The sequence below is a fragment of the Ranitomeya imitator genome, chromosome 1 (genome assembly GCF_032444005.1).
Source record: "Ranitomeya imitator isolate aRanImi1 chromosome 1, aRanImi1.pri, whole genome shotgun sequence".
NCBI classification, from domain to species: Eukaryota; Metazoa; Chordata; class Amphibia; order Anura; family Dendrobatidae; genus Ranitomeya; species Ranitomeya imitator.
Window position 1 is genome coordinate 279,071,784 of NC_091282.1, and position 20,216 is coordinate 279,091,999.

A 20,216-nucleotide genomic window follows, 5' to 3' on the forward strand; every position below is an offset into this window, starting at 1 on the left:
GAAGTTAATATGCATATCCCTTTTCTACTCAACGCGTTTCTCCCCTTCTAATGAAAAGGGGTTCATCAGGAGTACATCCAGATAACAAAGGGTTATCTCAGTGGGCGCTACTGAGATAAGGGGATCGGCCCAGTGGTGCAGCTATCTACCATGCCAATATGCTGATATCTTATGCAAGCTAAGTAACCCTTTGTTATCTGGATGTACTCCTGATGAACCCCTTTTCATTAGAAGGGGAGAAACGCGTTGAGTAGAAAAGGGATATGCATATTAACTTCTGTGTGAAATAGAAGGTGATTTATGGATCTGGTCAGCACGTGTGTCACAACAAACAAGTGTATGGGGGGACGATGTGTGGCTACTCTGCACTGAGTATCTATTGAGAGCTGCAGCTTGATCGCTATTATGACTGTATGGGATATGCTTGACATTACAGCAAATACATCTTCCCTATTGTCATCATAACATCTGGTGACCGTAATACATATATAGCTAGACCAGGATCACATGTGTATTTGTTTAGTCTCTTTGTGACATCCCTACCTGTTGTCTATATCGTCTTGCCTAAATAATAATTTTGATGTATATATATATTAAGTAAGGGACACAGACTACCAAGTCAGGTGAGACCCTTAGATCTAGTTAGATATTTTACTGACATTTTCATGTCCTTCCAAGCTATCCATATTTAATTATTGTTTGAGTGAGATTTTCTCTCCTGACCCTACTTAGGGCATAAAAGGGATAGCAGGGCTAGTCGACGAGGAGCGGGGGCGCCACGGCGCAGGATAATAGGGTGCCAAACTCCGCTGACAGGTAGGGAGTATTGAGAAAGCGTAGGGCTTGGCACCACCCGGCCTTTCCTATAGTACGCTTGCATCTACTTGGTGTTGGTGTTGTCAAGTGCACATTTATGATTTTAATATATATCAATAAAGGATAAATTTTTAGAATATTTTTCTTTTCTTTGGGGATTTTTTTCTGTGAGTCTAGTTTGATTTACCCCAAGTGTATACTTTTTGACTGTGAGAGACTACCTTGAGACAGCTAGCTCCCACATGGGACTTAAATTTAGTCCTTAGGGCTCTATGTAAAGATCCCTATTCTCTAGAGGAGGACATGCCTATTTCAGTTCGTACCTGGAAGACGGCCTTCCTAGTAGCGATTACAACAGCTAAACGCGTAGGGGAAATTCAGGCTCTATCAATTAAGGATCCATATCTTCAAGTCAGAGAGGATCATATAATCCTAAAATTAGACCCAGCTTTTATCCCAAAAATAGCTTCAGCAAAAAATCGAGATCAGGAAATAATTTTACCTTCCTTTTGTGAGAACCCTTCTAATGAAAAAGAACAGGCTTTACACTCCCTGGATGTTAGGCAGGCAGTATTAAACTATCTAGAGGCCACTAGCTCCTGGAGGAAGGATTCTAATCTTTTTATCCTATTTGGAGGTAAGAATAAAGGTAAAAAAGCTTCCAAGGCGTCTATAGCTAGATGGATTACTACTATAATTTCAAAAGCCTACGCATCAGAAGGGATAGGGTGCCCAACAGGGATTAAAGCTCACTCTACTAGGGCTGTTTCAGCATCATGGGCTGAGCGAGCAGGAGCGTCACTAGATCAGATTTGCAAGGCAGCAACTTGGGCCAGAGTAAACACGTTCTGTAAGCACTATAAGCTAGACGTAGTAGCAGCTCAGCAGACGTCTTATGGGAGGAAAGTTCTCCAAGCAGTTGTCCCACCCTAAACGTAGTTTTCTTTGGTATTCTCCAATGTGCTGTCAGGGGGACGTCCTGGAAAATGGGTATTATTACCTACCGATAATTCTCATCCTGACAGCACCGTTATTTCCCCCCCTATGCATGCCAGTTCATATGCTGTAATATGTTTGGTCAAATAAAGTTTTCAAAAGTATATCTATCCATGGTGTGGTACTTGTCAAAACACTGAGGAAAAGGGGGTGGAGTGGGACCTTTTAACCTCTCGTGTTGTGTTTCCTGTCCCTGCAAGGAGGAGGAGGACGTCCTCCAATGTGCTGTCAGGATGGACTCCTGGAAACCGAATTATCGGTAGGTAATAATACCCATTTTCCCGCCCTTGGGACAGCTTTGGGACGTCCCATGGTTCCTGTGTCCCCCAATGAGAGGCGATAAAGAAAACAGGATTTTTGGTTGCTTACCGTAAAATCTGTTTCTTGAAGCCTCCATTGGGGGACACAGCACCCTCCCAATGTTTTTCTGTTGTTATCTGTTCTATGACTGTTCTCACGTTACAGTTCTCAAGTTTGTGTTTATGGTTTTCAACCTTGTTTCATTATCTCCTACTGCTTTCTCACTAACTGAAGAGTATAATGCCAGTCGGTGGGGTGTACACTGCAGAGGAGGAGCTAACTTTTTTATTTGCATAGTGTCAGCCTCCTAGTGGCAGCAGCATACACCCATGGTTCCTGTGTCCCGCAATGGAGGCTTCAAGAAACAGATTTTACGGTAAGCAACCAAAAATCCTGTTTTTTCCAGTTCGGAGAGCAGCAGAGAGTCTAATGCAGAAGAAATGGGTTTAGTATTGGCTGCCACATCTGAACAGTATATGACAAACCTGTCTCCTCTAGGACTCCGGAGAAAGTGTTTTTATAACACGACGTGTCCAATCCACAAGATGGAGTTGCATTCTGCATGATCATCTGTACACACAAATCATAGTAGATCAATATCTGGGGTCACATAATCAACTTTGAGGGTCTCCATTCTGCTGCCTCCTCAGCAAGTGTTATTCAGACCTTCGTGAAATGCAGAGAAGTGTCCTCACTGCTCTCCATTCTCCAGTTTCCTTTCTTAGCTTTATCCCCACTGAGTTTGTGGTTGCGGCTCCCCAGATAAACAGGATTTGTCGTCTTTGTCATTGTGCATCTTGCTGTTTGAGATATATTAGTTGCTGTATGCACTGGGACATAAATGAGGGAGCCGGTTCGCACCTTTGCTCTTTCTCTTTAGGAAAACTGTAGCGATGGTATTCACATATGCATTAGGTCAGTAAAATAATGCAGCTGCCTCCTATGTAACACACCATTGTGTATATGGTCTAGAAAGCTGTAATTTACCATTGACCAGAAATAACGGGCATCCTCCATGATGTGCCTGTACAATGCCCTTATCTACAGAGAAGAAGCCGTTCAGAGTTGCCTCCGACTCCTTTTTATTTCATTTAGCCAGGCAGTTACTGTATTAAATTAAGAATATTTGTCATTGCACATGGAACACAATATGCACAATGTTTTGGCTGTTTAGCCATGTTCATATAAAACGGAAGCCATTAAAGTAATGCAGCGGTACTGTGCTAGCTTAATAGAAGCCCGCCATAGGGGAGTCCACGGGGCTGAAGACACCTATCAGATTACGTCTTGGTATGACAGGCTGGAAAATGAGTGCCAACAATGCTTTGGGCAGTGCCTCTCTGTTCTTTGACGAAAGACGTTTATGAACGTCCCTTTGGTGTTGGTTAGCGCAAGAAACTCTTAAGGTATGAGTTGGCCGGTTGATAGGACAGTCCTGTTCTGCTGCTGTTCTTCTGTTCCACTGGACATGACGGTGAAAGTCGGGCTGGTCTTTTCTCTAAGTACCATATTTTTCAGACAAAAAGCCACACTTTTTCCCAAAAAAATTTGGGAGAAAAATGGGGAACACAGGCTTATGGGGAAGGGGGGGGGGGGGATTGCGGCAGTAGTGGAGCAGCAGAATCGGTGGCAGCAGAGGAGTGGCGATGCTGCGGTGGTGCGGAGTGCATTTGAGCAGGGTCCCTTCCTCAGGATGCTGGCGGCAGAAATGTGGCGACGCTGCGGTCCTGTGTCCACGGCGAGCAGAGCCGAGTGCATCACCGGTTTCCCTGCGGCCATCTTCCTGAAAATCTTTTTTTCTGCTATTTTCCACACCAAAATTTGGGGTGCGTCTTATAGTCCGGTGCGTCTTATAGTCTGAAAAATATGGTGCATAACCACGACCATGTTTCAAGGGATTTCTGGCAAAATTTAAAGCGTTGTTTGACCAAGAGAATTAATTTTTATGTAATGGTTTAATTTTATAAATGGATTATTTTAAAATTTATAAAAGGCAAACTTGCATACCAGCTGCCCAATAGGTATAACATTGTTCACTGCAGAAGTAGTGATGCCTACCACATCCAGAAATCACGTGACCACTGAAGTCTGTGATTGTTTATTTGTAGCTGTCAGGTGACTAGTAGCAGCATCTGCCTGCTGCAGACAAACACATCAGTCAGGTGACTTCCAAATCCTGCGCAAACCTGTGCAGGGCTGCTGGTAAGTGACTGAGCCTTTTTTTAAAAATACCTTTAAAGAAAAAAATATTTTCAGACAACTCTTTAAATAAAATCTGTTAGTAGGCCTTTGCTATGAAATCTGACAGCAGCATAATGTAGACAGAGACCCTGATTCCAGCAGAAATGTATCACTTGGGTTACTGGGTGCAGCAGTTCTGATAAAAATCACAGTTTTCTCTGCTGCAGTTTCAGATGAGCTCAGATGTTGAGCTGTGAATAATTCCACCCACACTACATTTGTGTACATTCCATAGTGACAGAGCTGCTAATCAGTGCTTGGACTAGGAGGCATGAGGCCAGTTGTCTTGTAGAGATAATCTCCTGCTGACAAAACACTATTTGTATTGAAACCGCAAAAGACAGCCTAGTCACTGACACATCACTGTAATCAGGGTCTCTACTTCTATATAATGGTGTTCTTGGATTACATGGCAAAAACCTGCTGACAGATTCCCTTTCAGTGAGATTATACTTCAGATTTCAAAGGAATGTGTCAGTGCAAATTATGTTATAAAGTAAGCACAGCAGTTTGCCTGCTCAAGTCTTCACCCCGCTTCATTTGTCCAAAGCTCTGGCTTCACTTGGCCCACTTTTGTTAATCAATGAAGCTGGGAGAGGAGCTGGGCATCCAGATTGACATTGCATTGTAATTAAAAGATCGTTTTTGTGAATTTTGGATCTTTAGATTTTCTGCTTCTCAGGACAGGAAGCTGATGTTTAGAGGATGTCTTTATTTCACAATGGAATTTTGTTCGAGCGGACTCCCTTCAACCCTTTCCCGACACTTTCAGTATTATATATACGTCATGGTTGGAAGTACTTCCTGACCAATGCAGTATATATACGTCGTGGCGATCTCGCGCGCACAAGAGGCTGTGCACGAGCAATCACTGCCCGGTGTCAGCAGACTCCGACAGCTGATACCCGGCACTGAGTGCCAAGAACGGTGCCTGCACCACTCCCAGCACTTTAACCCGCTAAATGCTGTGATCGACATCAATCACAGCATCTAGCAGGCATGCAGAGGGAGTCAGCTCGAGCAAAATTCCACTGTGAAATAAACACATCCTCTAAACATCAGCTTCCTGTCCTGAGAAGCAGAAAATCTAAAGATCCAAAATTCACAAAAACGATCTTTTAATTACAACGTGGTGCTCACCACACATCTAGATACGTTCCCTGATTGGTCTAGTTTCCAAAATGGTGTCGCTTGTGGGGTTTCCACTGTTTAGGCACATCAGGGGCTCTCCAAATGCTTCATGGCGTCCGCTAATTATTCAAACAAATTTTGCATTTAAAAAGTTAAATGGCGCTCTTTCCCTTCCCAGCCCTTCCGTGCGCCAAAACAGTGGATTTCCTCCACACTGGTTAGCGGCGGACCCAGGAGAAATTGCACAACAAATTGTGGAGGGTTTCCACTGTTACAGCACATCAGGGGTTCTCCAAACGCAATATAGCGTTCGCTAATTATTCCAACAAATTTTTAATCCAACCAGTGAAAAGAATATTGCACAGCAAATTTTGTGGTCCATTTTTTCCTGTTACCCTTGTGGGGGAAAAAAAAGTCAAATGTTCATTTTTTTCATTCCACATTCTAAAAATTTACACCCCTCAAAGTGACTTCAAATGTGATGTGGTCCCTTAAAAAAATGGTTTTGTAAATTTTGTTGAAAAAATTAGAAATCGCTGGTCAACGTTTAACCCTTATAACTACTTAGCAATAATAAATTGTTTAAAAAATTGTGCTGCTATAAAGTAGACATGTGGGAAATGTTATTTATTAACTATTTTGTGTGTTATACCGTATATACTCGAGTATAAGCCGAGATTTTCAGCCCACATTTTTGGGCTGAAAGTCCCCCTCTCGGCTTATACTCGAGTCATACCCAGGGGTCGGCAGGGGAGGGAGAGCGGGGGCTGTCTAATTATACTCACCTACTCCTGGCGCGGTCCCTGCAGATCCCTGGCTTCCCCAGCATCGGCAGCTGCTTCCTGTACTGAGCGGTCACATGGTACCGCTCATTACAGTAATGAATATGTGGCTCCACCTCCCATAGAGGTGGAGCCGCATATTCATTACTGTAATGAGCGGTAACGTGACCGCTCAGTACAGGATGAAGCTGCGGCGTCGGGGAAGCAGGGACTGCACAGCGCCAGGAGCAGGTGAGTATAACGGGGAGGGGAGCGCTGCGCGATATTCACCTGCTCCCCGTTCCGGGCGCCGCTCCGTCTTCAGCAGTGACGCTCAGGTCAGAGGGCACGGTGACGTGGTTAGTGCGCGCCCTCTGCCTGAACGTCAGTGCTGAAGATGGAGCGGCGCCGGAACAAGGAGCAGGTGACTATTGAAAGTGCCGGGGGCCTGAGCGACGGAGAGGTGAGTGTGATTTTTTTTTTTTTTTTTTTTTATCGCAGCAACAGCAAATGGGGCAAGTGTCTGTATGGAGCATCTATGGGGCCATAAAGTTTGTGCAGCACTATGTGGGGCAAGTGTCTGTATGGGGCCATAATCAAGGTTTGTGCAGCACTATATGGAGCAAATATCTTTATGGAGCATCTTATGGGGCCATAATCGGCATTTGTGCAGCATTATATGGGGCAAATGTGTCTATGGAGCATCTTATAGGGCCATAATCAACATTTGTGCAGGATTATATGGGGCATATTTTAATATGGAGCATCTTATGGGGCCCATCATGAACTGTATGGAGCATTATATGGGGCTCCTGATTCAATATGGATATTCAAAAACACTTAACCTACTGATGTCTCAATTAATTTTACTTTTATTGGTATCTATTTTTATTTTTGACATTTACCGGTAGCTGCTGCATTTCCCACCCTAGGCTTATACTCGAGTCATTAAGTTTTCCCAGTTTTTTGTGGCAAAATTATGGGTGTCGGCTTATACTCGGGTCAGCTTATACTCAAGTATATATGGTAATTTTTGTGCCTTTTTTAAATCAGAGTTCAGTTTGAAAACTGTAAAAATGTTATCCAAATTTCCGTTTTTATTTTTCACAAATAAGCGAAAGCATATCGAAGAAATTGTACCACTATCATGAAGTACAACAAACAATCTTATCCAGTCTGTTAAGCGGATCCAGCCTGAAATAAATCCCTTCCTCATCCGAAGCCACAGAGAGAATTGTATGCTCGTCTGCCATTCTGCACATTTAGGATACAGCTGGCTTCCTTTTTATGCCCGCTTCTAGGCACAGGCCCATCTAAAATGTTTACATTTAATTATTGATGGGCAGATGTGACCAGAAGACGCTCCATTTCTCCCCCTTTTTACTGCTTGAAATCTGCCGTTAATATGATCCAACAAAGTAGAGGTTGTTTGTTTTTGGCGCATAAAACCTCCAACAAATAATGTCCTCATAGCGCAGCATAAAATCCTGGGTGGAAAATGACTTAATTTATTTCTCTTGAAAACCCGATAAATGAGATCTCCCTTGTGAGCCACATCTCCTCGTGTTAAACGGCTACTGCCGAGACCATCGGGCACTCCACGATTAAACACCGTGCGCCGCTTCTGTATCAATAGTTTTATGTTGTTGGCGGGCAGAAGATGGAACACGGATACATTCACGTATTGTGTTCTGGGGGTGTGATTAGCCATATTGGTCTGGTGGGAAAATCTGCAGGATTATCATATTTCTACATAGAAAAGTGTCTTGACTTGTGGATGAGTTGTAAAACCAGGTCTGACACTTTTTTTTTTTTTTTTTTTTTAAACCTGTGCAGAAATGTCTGTAAAACTGCTGCGTCTGTCCCATTGACAGATTTATGGGCAGAAAACTGCCGTTTTAATGCACGATAAGGGCATCATGGATTACTTACCTGGAGCTGGGTGCCAGACGCTAGTGGTTGTTTATTATTGTTCTTATTATTATTATAGCGCCATTTATTTCACGGCGCTTTACATGTGTACAAGTATACTTAATAAAAACAAGTACAATAATCATGAACAATACAAGGCACTAACAGTAGGAGAGAGGACCCTGCCCGCGAGGGCTCACAATCTACAAGGGATGGGTGAGGATACAGTAGGTGAGGGTAGAGCTGGTCGTGCAGCGGTGTAGTCGATCGGTGGTTACTGCAGGTTGCAGGCTTGTTGGAAGAGGTGGGTCTTCAGGTTCTTTTTGAAGGTTTATCCCTTTATCCTCGATATCCGGACATTAGTTAGTATTGCTTAGTATTAGTATTGCTTTTTATGGTAACTTCACCCCTGGCTGATCCACTTAATCCACATCCTGTCTGACTTTTGACTCCTTCCAATTAGTCATGTGCCCAATAGACTGTGCCCATTTTGTTTACATCTTTGGCAGTCCATTATTCTGTAGTGTTAACTATTGATATTTTTGACTATGTATTTTGATGCTGTGAGCAATGCTGGAGTCTGTATGTGTTATTACTATTATTATTTTTATTATTCATTTTTATAGCGCCAGTTATTCCATGGCACTTTACATGTGAAAAGAGGGGGCATATATAGACAAGTACCATAAACAGCAATACAAGGCACACACAGGTACAGAATGAGAGAGGACCCTGCCCGCGAGGGCTCACAGCCTACAGGGGATATGAGCAGTTGCTTAACCCTTAAGTGACCGGGCCAAATTTTTGAAATCTGACCAGTGTCTCTTTATGTGGTAATAACTCTGGAAGGCTTCAACAGATCCCAATGATTTTGAGGTTTTTTTTGTGTGACATGTTGTACTTCATGTTAATGGTAAATTTATGTCTATATATTTAGCGCTTCTAAAAATATCAGAAGTTTGACAAATGTAAAAAAAGCAATTTTCAAACTTTAACCCCTTTCTGCCATTAGACGTACTATTCCGTCCATGTGGGGTGGGCTTTACTTCCCAAGGACGGAATAGTACGTCATAGGCGATCGGCCGCGCTCACGGGGGGAGCGCGGCCGATCGCGGCCTGGGTGTCAGCTGCTTATCGCAGCTGACATCCGGTACTATGTGCCAGGAGCGGTCACGGACCGCCCCCGGCACATTAACCCCCGGCACACCGCGATCAAACATGATCGCGATGTGCCGGCGGTGCAGGGAAGCATCGCGCAGGGAGGGGGCTCCCTGCGGGCTTCCCTGAGACCCCCGCAGCAACGCGATGTGATCGCGTTGCTCCGGGGGTCTCCCACCTCCTTCCTGCAGCAAGTCCCGGATCCAAAATGGCCGCGGATCCGGGTCCTGCAGGGAGGGAGGTGGCTTACCAAGTGCCTGCTCAGAGCAGGCACTTGGTAACGCTGCACTGCTCTCAGACAGATCGGTGATCTGCCAGAGTACTGTGCAAACTGGCAGATCCCCGATCTGTATTGTCCCCCCCTGGGACAAAGTAAAAAAGTTTAAAAAAATTTTTACAAATGTGTAAAAAAAAAAAAAAAAAAAATCCTAAATAATGAAAAAAAAAAAATATTCCCATAAATACATTTCTTTATCTAAATAAAAAAAAATAAAAGTACACATATTTAGTATCGCCGCGTCCGTAACGACCCGACCTATAAAACTGTCCCACTAGTTAATCCCTTCAGTAAACACCGTAAGAAAAAAAAAAAACGAGACAAAAAACAACGCTTTATTATCATACCGCCTAACAAAAAGTAGAATAACACGCGATCAAAAAGACGGATATAAATATCCATGGTACCGCTGAAAGCGTCATCTTGTCCCGCAAAAAACGAGCCGCCATACAGCATCATCAGCGAAAAAATAAAAAAGTTATAGTCCTGAGAATAAAGCGATGCAAAAATAATTATTTTTTCTGTAAAATAGTTTTTATCGTATAAAAGCGCCAAAACATAAAAAAAAATGATATAAATGAGGTATCGCTGTAATCGTACTGACCCGAAGAATAAAACTGCTTTATCAATTTTACCAAACGCGGAACGGTATAAACGCCTTCCCCAAAAGAAATTCATGAATACCTGGTTTTTGGTAATTCTGCCTCACAAAAATCGGAATAAAAAGCGATCAAAAAATATCACGTGCCCGAAAATGTTACCAATAAAAACGTCAACTCGTCCCGCAAAAAACAAGACCTCAGATGACTCTGTGGACCAAAATATGGAAAAATTATAGCTCTCAAAATGTGGTAACGCAAAAAATATTTTTTTCAATAAAAAGCGTCTTTCAGTGTGTGACGGCTGCCAATCATAAAAATCCGCTAAAAAACCCGCTATAAAAGTAAATCAAACCCCCCTTCATCACCCCCTTAGTTAGAGAAAAATAAAAAAATTAAAAAAATGTATTTATTTCCATTTTCCCATTAGGGCTAGGGTTAGGGCTAGGGTTAGGGCTAGGGTTATGGTTAGGGTTAAGGCTACAGTTAGGGTTGGGGCTAAAGTTAGGGGTAGGGTTTGGATTACATTTGCGGTTGGGATTAGGGTTAGGGGTGTGTCTGGGTTAGGGTTTTAGTTATAATTGGGAGGTTTCCACTGTTTAGACACATCAGGGGCTCTCCAAACGCAACATGGCGTCCGATCTCAATTCCAGCCAATTCTGCGTTGAAAAAGTAAAACGGTGCTCCTTCCCTCCCGAGCTCTCCCGTGTGTCCAAACAGGAGTTTACCCCAACATATGGGGTATCAGCGTACTCAGGACAAATTGGACAACAAATTTTGGGGTCCAATTTCTCCTGTTACCCTTGGGAAAATACAAAACTGGGGGCTAAAAAATAATTTTGGGGGGAATTTTTTATTTTTATTTTCATGGCTCTGCGTTAGAAACTGTAGTGAAACACTTGGGGGCTCAAAGTTCTCACAACACATCTAGATAAGTTCCTTGGGGGGTCTAGTTTCCAATATGGGGTCACTTGTGGGGGGTTTCTACTGTTTAGGTACATTAGGGGCTCTGCAAACGAAATGTGACGCCTTTAGACCATTCCATCTAAGTCTGTATTCCAAATGGCGCTCCTTCCCTTCCGAGCCCTCCCATGTGCCCAAACGGTGGTTCCCCCCCACATATGGGGTATCAGCGCACTCAGGACAAATTGGACAACAACTTTTGGGGTCCAATTTCTCCTGTTACCCTCGGGAAAATACAAAACTGGGGACTAAAAAATAATTTTTGTGGGAAAAAATTTTTGTTTTATTTTTACGGCTCTGCATTATAAACTTCTGTGAAGCTCTTGGTGGGTCAAAGTGCTCACCACACATCTAGATAAGTTCCTTAGGGGGTCTACTTTCCAAAATGGTGTCACTTGTGGGGGGTTTCAATGTTTAGGCACATCAGTGGCTCTTCAAACGCAACATGGCGTCCCATCTCAATTCCTGTCAATTTTGCATTGAGAAGTCAAATGGCGCTCCTTCGCTTCCAAGCTCTGCCATGTGCCCAAACAGTGGTTTACCTCCACTTATGGGGTATCGGCGTACTCAGGACAAATTGTACAACAAGGTTTGGGGTCCATTTTCTCCTGTAACCCTTGGTAAAATAAAACAAATTGGAGCTGAAGTAAATTTTTTGTGAAAAAAAGTTAAATGTTAATTTTTATTTAAACATTCCAAAAATTCCTGTGAAACACCTGAAGGGTTAATAAACTTCTTGAATGTGGTTTTGAGAACCTTGAGGGGTGCAGTTTTTAGAATGGTGTCACACTTGGGTATTTTCTATCATATAGACCCCTCAAAATGACTTCAAATGAGATGTGGTCCCTAAAATAAAATGGTGTTGTAAAAACGAGAAATTGCTGGTCAACTTTTAACCCTTATAACTCCCTAACAAATAAAAATTTTGGTTCCAAAATTGTGCTGATGTAAAGTAGACATGTGGGAAATGTTACTTATTAAGTATTTTGTGTGACATATCTCTGTGATTTAATTGCATAAAAATTCAAAGTTGGAAAATTGCAAAATTTTCAAAATTTTCGCCATATTTCCGTTTTTTTCACAAATAAACGCAGGTAATATCAAAGAAATTTTACCACTATTATGAAGTACAATATGTCACGAGAAAACAATGTCAGAATCACCGGGATCCGTTGAAGCGTTCCAGAGTTATAATCTCATAAAGGGACAGTGGTCAGAATTGTAAAAATTGGCCCGGTCATTAACGTGCAAACCACCCTTGGGGGTAAAGGGGTTAAACGATATATGGTATAAAAATGTAGCAGTAGGTTTTTTTTATTTTTTCAAAGAAATTTACAAAACTTATTTTTTTGAAGGACGTATTCAGATTTGAAGTGACTTTGGGGTCCTAGATATTGGAAAACCTCCAAAATTGATATCATTTTAATAACTCCACCCCCCGACATATTGAAAACTGCTGTCAGGTAGTTTAACCCTTCAAGTGAAGTTAAGGAATGAATGCAAAGTGGCATGATAGAAATGGAAAAAAATATTTTCTCTAGTAACCTTCCACGACGGCATACGGAGGTTGCCTCTTTGCCCTAATGGGGAACAGGAAATGGAGAGGTTAAAAGGCCCTCCCACCTCCCTCTCACCAGTGTCTTTCCTGTTCCCCATGGGACAGGAGAGGTTTACTTCGTATGCAGTGGTGGCCGGTAACTACTGCTATGCAGGCTCTGCCTAAAAATTATAACCGGGCAGCATGGGGTCGTTTCTTACCTCCCCTTCCCGCTTATGCTCTTCCCGTCGCGCCGCGCTGCGGTGTCCTCGGGACCTGGTCCTAGCCTTCCCGCGCCCCCGTGAGGGCAAAGCAGGCTAGCGTTCCTATCCGGAGTCCTCCTGGAGCTCTCCGGTGTCCTCTCCTCCACATGCCGCTGGCAACCCGGAAGTGATCGCGCGCGTCACTTCCGGTCTTCTCTGGGCGCCTAGAGGCACTTCCGCCGGCGGCATCTCATGCAGCACGGCGTCCTCCACCCTGGGCCATGGAGGGGAGGAGGAATTCCAATCGCTGGGGGCTGGGACATGCCTTAGAGCATAAAACCTGCCAGAAGACGTCGCAGGTTAGACTATCCTATCATGGAGAGCAGTACCTGCCCTGCACTTGCAGAGCCCAGCGCTGCCCCTGCCACAGTAAGTGTTGCAGGGACAAGGGGTCCTTAGATGGTATTTTTGGGATATTACTATTAGCATGACTCTCTCTCCCCTCTCATTGCAGGGAGAAAAGTCTACCCCCAAAACTACTACAAAAAAGAAGTGTGCCATCTGTAACGTTAAGCTGCCACCAACTTGGGAGAAAAAACTCTGCAAGACCTGTACTGACAAGATTGTCAGGGCAGAGCAACCTTCTTTATTAGAAGAAATACGCTCCTTGGTCAAACAAGAGGTGCAATCCTCCCTAGCGGCCTTTACCCCCCCACCCCCACAGCCACCCTCCCCAGCTAAAAAAAGGAAAATCCAGGAGGAGGATTCTGAATCCGAATCAGACCTCTCCTATGCCTCATCCTCGGGTAGACGGGAGGAACCTACGTCCCCTATAACCTCTGAAGTTCGGAAATACCTTTTCTCTTCAGAATGGGTTGAGGATTTAGTAGCTGCTGTACGCAGTACTATGGGGCTGGAGGAAGAGCCAGAACCACAGTCCATACAGGACCAGATGTTTGGCGGTATATCCAAGGGTAAACGGGTGGGGTTCCCGATCCACTCAAATATATCTGATATGATCGATCAGGAGTGGGAACTTCCTGAAAAACGTCTCAGTACTCCATCTGAGATGAAGCATAGATTCCCCTTAGAAGGAGATCTGACTAAATGGGATGTTCCGAAAGTTGATTCACAGGTGGCAAGAGTGGCTAAAAGAACGGCTCTTCCATTCGAAGACTCGTCTCAATTGAAAGACCCGATGGACAGAAAAATTGAAAGTCTGTTAAAAAAATCGTGGGAAACCTCCTCGGTAGCCCTCAAAGCCAAGATTGCTTCAACCTGCGTGGCTAGAGCACTTTTTCGTTGGTTAGGTGAACTAGAATCTCATATATCCCAAGGTACATCTAGGGCTGAATTATTGGAATCACTACCCAGTCTCCTTAGAGCCACGGGTTTCCTAGCAGACTCTTCTATGGAAACCATCAGAATTGCTGCCAGGTCATTAGTACAGACCAATTCGGCTAGAAGGGCGCTTTGGTTAAAAATGTGGTCTGGTGACATCACCTCCAAGGCCAAATTATGCGCCATACCATTTAAAGGTAATTATGTCTTCGGACCTTCCCTGGATGACATCTTGGAGAAGGCAACCGATAAAAAGAAAGCCCTCCCAGAGCAAAAAACTCCCAAAAAGAAGTTTTTTCGTCCCTTTCAGGGCCAAACCTCTCAGAGAGGGAAAGGCAAGTCTGGGAGATGGAGTTACCCGAAGGGAGGCGGGAGAAACATCCTTATCCCTCAGCAACAGCAGCAGCAGTCTCAACAAGAGAAGCGGTGACTTCGACCCGGTGGGGGGGAGACTCTCAGATTTTATTCCCCAGTGGCAAAAAATTACCAATTGCTCCTGGGTCCTCAAGGTCATCGAAGAGGGTCTTCTAATAGAACTCATCTCCTCTCCCCCACGGGGTCTAAAAATCACCTCCCTTCCCTCCATGAAAGACCAGTCCACTCTAGAGTCGGGTCTCAGGACCCTGAAGATGTCAAATGTGATATCACAGGTTCCGGAATCAGAGAAGGATCGGGGACACTACTCTCGTCTATTTCTGGTTCCCAAACCATCGGGCGAGTCCCGTATTATTATAAATCTGAAGGGCCTCAACCGGCATGTCAAATACCGGAAATTCAAGATGGAATCAGTGAAAAATGCGATTCCCTTGATAAGCCCGCACTCCTACATGGCCACTATCGATTTGAAAGATGCTTACTTTCACATCCCCATTCATCAGAGGCATCGCCAATATCTCAAGTTTGCAGTGCAGAAGGGACATATGATAGAACACTATCAGTTCAACGTCCTTCCATTTGGGATCTCCTCTGCTCCAAGAGTTTTTTCCAAAGTAATGGGGGAAGTAGTCTCCTTCATCCGGAGGCAAGGCGTCTGTATAGTGCCATACCTAGACGACCTTTTATTAGTGGCTCCCACCAAACAATCTCTGGAGTCTCATGTATCAAAGACCCTCGATATTCTGACATCTCAGGGATGGGTGCCGAATGTAGAGAAATCTCACCTACGACCCTCCAAATGCAGAAAATTCCTGGGAGTTCTTCTGGACTCTGCAAGACAAATGTCCTTCCTCCCTTTGGAACATCGTCTAACTCTACTATCAAAAGTCAAGATGTTCAGAGACACCAGAACTCCTACAATCAGAGAAGGCATGTCTCTACTAGGATCGATGACAGCTTGCATCCAATCGGTACCCTGGGCCCAAGCCCATTCCAGGATTCTTCAGGCACATATCCTACAGAATTGGAATGGTCAGCCCAGTTCTTTGAACAGGAGACTATACACACCGGGCTGTGTCAAGGCCTCTCTGGCATGGTGGATGACTCCGAAAAATTTACAAAAAGGAGTCAGTTGGTCTCAGATTCCTCTGACTACGGTAACAACAGATGCCAGCAAAAGAGGCTGGGGGGCCATGATAAATCACACACCTCTCCAAGGGCTCTGGGATCAATCGACGAGCAGAAAATCATCCAACTACAGAGAGCTAAAAGCTGTAGAGGAAGCCCTCCTGATGGGGGGTCATCTTATCAAGGGACATCATGTCCGAATATATTCAGACAATGTGACCACGGTGGCTCACATCAGACATCAGGGCAGTTCAAAAAACAACAACCTGAAGAAACTATCTGCCAGAATATGTTCCTGGGCAGAAAGACATCTGTTATCCCTGACAGCAGTTCACCTGAAAGGCTCATCCAACACTCAGGCGGATTATCTAAGCCGTCAGGACATTCACCCTGGGGAATGGGGTTTGAGCAACCAAAGTTTCGAAATGCTGGTGGACAAATGGGGTCTTCCAGAAATCGACCTTTTTGCATCTCGGCAAAATGCGAAAGTCGAAGCATTCTTCTCCCTAAACCCCAGAGACGGCTCCAGAGGAGTGGAAGCATTGGCCCAGGAATGGAATTTTCGACTGGCATATGCGTTTCCACCAATTCCGTTATTGGCAAAGGTCTTGCAGAAGATTCGGGAAGAACGTACACCAACTATATTGGTAGCTCCTTTGTGGCCAAAGAGGAGTTGGTACAACCTGATTGTGGAATTACAAGTGGATGGGCCATTCCAGTTTCCGATGGAAGAAAATCTTCTCTCTCAAGGACCAATACATCTCCTAGACGTCCACAAATGGAATCTGGCGGCATGGCTACTGAAGCCCAGGTGTTGAGAGCCAAAGGACTATCAGAAGCAGTGGTTTCCACACTTCAAAAATCAAGGAAACCGGTGACCATTGCTATATATAATAAAATCTGGAAGAAATTCTCATCCTTTTGTCTTCCCGAAGTACCAGATCCTCTTAATCCAAATCTGTCGCAAATTCTAGATTTTTTACAAAAAGGCCTAGAAATAGGCCTCAGGCCGAGTACCCTAAAAGTACAAGTTTCCGCACTCAGTTCAATATTTGACCAGGATCTGGCAAATCATCGCTGGATTAAGAGGTTCATGACATCAGCCTCTAGGATGAATCCTAAAAAACAAATAACAGTACCTTTATGGGACCTGAACCTGGTATTACAAGGACTTACAGGTGCACCCTTTGAACCATTATCCTCCTGCTCGCAGAAAAATCTGATTTATAAAACAATTTTTCTAGTGGCCATTACCTCAGCAAGGAGGGTAGGAGAATTACAGGCTCTCTCAATGAGAGAACCATACTTGTCTATCCGTGATGACTCTATAATACTGCGCCTTGACCCCTCCTTTCTTCCAAAGGTCGTATCAGATTTCCACCGCTCTCAGGAAATCATTTTACCTTCTTTTTGCCAGAATCCAACAAATCCAAAAGAAGAGAAATTTCATACTCTGGATGTCAGACGCATTGTATTATTTTACCTAGAGCAGACCAGCTCGTACAGAATTGATCAGAATCTGTTTGTCCATCCATCAGGACAAAATAAAGGAAAGAAAGTAGCAAAAAGCACTATTGCCAACTGGATAAAGAAAGCAATAGCAGAAGCATATCTCGCTCAAGATAAAACTCCTCCAGTAGGAATCAAGGCTCATTCGACTAGATCAACCTCAGTCTCTTGGGCAGAAAGAGCAGGTGCATCAACAGAGCAAATCTGCAGGGCAGCCACGTGGTCTTCGTTGCATACTTTCGCCAGACATTACAGACTAGACGTAATGTCCAACAAGGATTTAGTCTTCGGCCGGAAAGTTCTCCAGGCTGTTGTCCCTCCCTAGCGCCAATATTAGTTGGTATTCCTCCGTATGCCGTCGTGGAAGGTTACTAGAGAAAATAGAATTATTCTTACCGTTAATTCGGTTTCTAGGAACCTTCCACGACGGCGCTAGTTCCCTCCCTATATACTCCTGGATTAAAATCTGGGATTTAAGGTAAACCGGTGCTATGGTTTTCAGTTATAAGTCACTGGTGAGAGGGAGGTGGGAGGGCCTTTTAACCTCTCCATTTCCTGTTCCCCATTAGGGCAAAGAGGCAACCTCCGTATGCCGTCGTGGAAGGTTCCTAGAAACCGAATTAACGGTAAGAATAATTCTATTTTTACCACTTAAATGGCGCAATCTTCTGAACAGGCCGCTATAGCCGGCAAACACTAAGGCCGCTATTTGGCTGTGAATTCCCATGGCAAACATCAGGACCACACAATCATAAGCTTTAGAGTGCCGATGGGGATAAATAGGAAGCCCCCACACACTGTTAACCATTTATATGATGAAGTCGCTATTGACAGCAGCATCTAAGAGGATAAACAGTTATGGACGGTGCCGACACTGATTGTGGCTGACGCAGCAAGCTGTCAGCTATAGGATTGTCACCTGTATGGGGAGGCTATTCTCTTATATCTCAGGTCAGCAAAAAGACGTATTGGTGGTCATTAAGGGGTTAATGAGTAGAAGATGATGATAATAATAATAAAGTTCAGCACTAAAGGTCAACACCATTTTATTTTCTCTAAAAAGTAGGCAGGAATTTAAGTGAATCTGTCATCTGTTTATGCCGCCTAATCTAAGAACAGCATAATCTAGAGACAGAGGTTAGAGTGATTCCAGCGATTTGTCACTTACTAAGCTGTTTGTGTCATTTTGATAATATTGGCTAATCAGCAGAACATTATCATTAGAGGACTAGTAAAGCTGCTGCCAGGTAGTCAGTGCATATTCATGAGCTCTGTATGACCACGCCCCCTCCACGGATTGGCAGCTTTCTCCTTGTGTACACAGCTGCCAATCAGGATTGTGGGCGGGGTTATAGAGCTCCACATTTAGAGAACTACTAGATCTGCAGCAGAGAAAACGGTGATCTTACCAAAATGACAGCAGACCTGACAGTGACACATCAGTGGTATCAGGGTCTCTGTCTCCATTATGCTGCACTCAGATGGAGTAGCAAAAACCTGGTGACCGATTCCCTTTAGGATATAATAGAAAACATTGATGACAGACATGTATGCTTATCTGGAAATTACATTTTACCTTAAGCACCACTCCAGTGTTTTTTTTTTTTACTTCACTGCTGAAGTGATGCTTAAAATCCAAGTTCTCTGCTCCTCGCCTGTTACTCGCCTTCCGGCGTTTTCATCTGTTTTTGCCGCCGCTCTGGTTTGTGTCCTGCAGTTAGTGACCTGCCGGCAGCTCCAGTGTTTTCATGGAGCGAGCCGAAGGTCCCTAATCAATGTAAGTCGATGAGAGCCTCGTTCCAGCCTCTTTCTAGCTCTCAAACTTGCATTGAGAGCCTGTGAAGTAGCTTCTGACTTGCGGCCAGTCAGAAGCTGTGCTCACAAGATGGCATCCCGGGACCAGAGTGGCTCCCAAAAATGTTGACGATGCCGGAGGACGAGTATATGACAGAGGGCAGGGACTTGCTTTTAAAGTAACATTCCAGTGGTGAAGAAACCCTGTAGTGGTGCTTTAATGTCCTGTTTGTAATCTTCCTTTTAACTGCTAGATTCTATGTGCATTGTGTTTCTAATCCACATTTGTTTCCTTTTCAGGAGCCCACATGGAAATGGGAAGAAAAGACATTTTAGATCAGAATCAAAGTCCAAACCAAGATCTCGCTCCCGCTCACCCAGCAGACATCGGGCACAGAGTTCACTACACTCAACTGGTATCTCTCCCATGGAGAGCAGGGGATCGAGTCTACAACAGTACAGGTAACTCAATTCATGCACTTGTTTTCTGAAGACCCAAGCCTGTTTTCCTCTCTATGACCAGGCCAAATTTTACAATTCTGACCACTGATTCTGAGATTGTTTGTTTTTTTTTCATGACACGTACTTCATATTAGTGCTACATTAAGGTAAATGATTTGCGTTTATTTATGAAATTATTGAACATTTGACAAAAAATGTGGAAATTTCACAATTTTCAAGCTTTGAATTTTTATGCCCTTAAACCAAATAGTAATACCACATAAAATAGATAAGTAACATTTACCACATGTCTACTTTACATCCGCATCATTTTGGAACATAATTTTTTGGTTAAGTTAGAATGATTAAAAGTTACTGTATATACTCGAGTACAAGCCGACCCGAGTATAAGCCGAGGCACCTACTTTTGCCACGGAGAACTGGGTAAGCTTATTGACTCTAGTATAAGCCGGGTATGCATTGTCCGCTCATCCCTGACCTGCTATGTTTGGCTCCCCCTGTCCTGTCCTGGTATGTGGCTCCCCCTGTCCTGTTCTGGTATGTGGCTCGTCCTGTTCTGGTATGTGGCTCCCCCGATCCTGTGTTGCTCGGCTCCCCCCCCTTCCCCTGGTTTTATACATGGCTCACATTGCCCCCCCTACCCGACATACTCGCCCTCCTCGCTCCTGCAGCTCCCCTCTTCTCTGCTCAGTGGTTATGTAGTACCGCTTATTA

General features: G+C 44.0%; 1 protein-coding gene across 5 annotated transcripts in view; it reads left to right on the plus strand.

The window, feature by feature from the left end:
- The window catches only part of SFSWAP (splicing factor SWAP), a 192,660-nt gene that overhangs the window by 157,563 nt on the left and 14,881 nt on the right, over positions 1-20,216 (plus strand). For 3 of the 5 annotated variants that reach the window (XM_069756058.1, XM_069756061.1, XM_069756057.1), the window contains one exon: positions 19,341-19,502. The exons of the other annotated variants lie outside the window; for them this stretch is intronic. In XM_069756058.1, the coding sequence (XP_069612159.1) occupies positions 19,341-19,502 (162 nt within the window). The remainder of the gene's footprint in view (positions 1-19,340; positions 19,503-20,216) is intronic. 5 annotated transcript variants of the gene reach the window in all.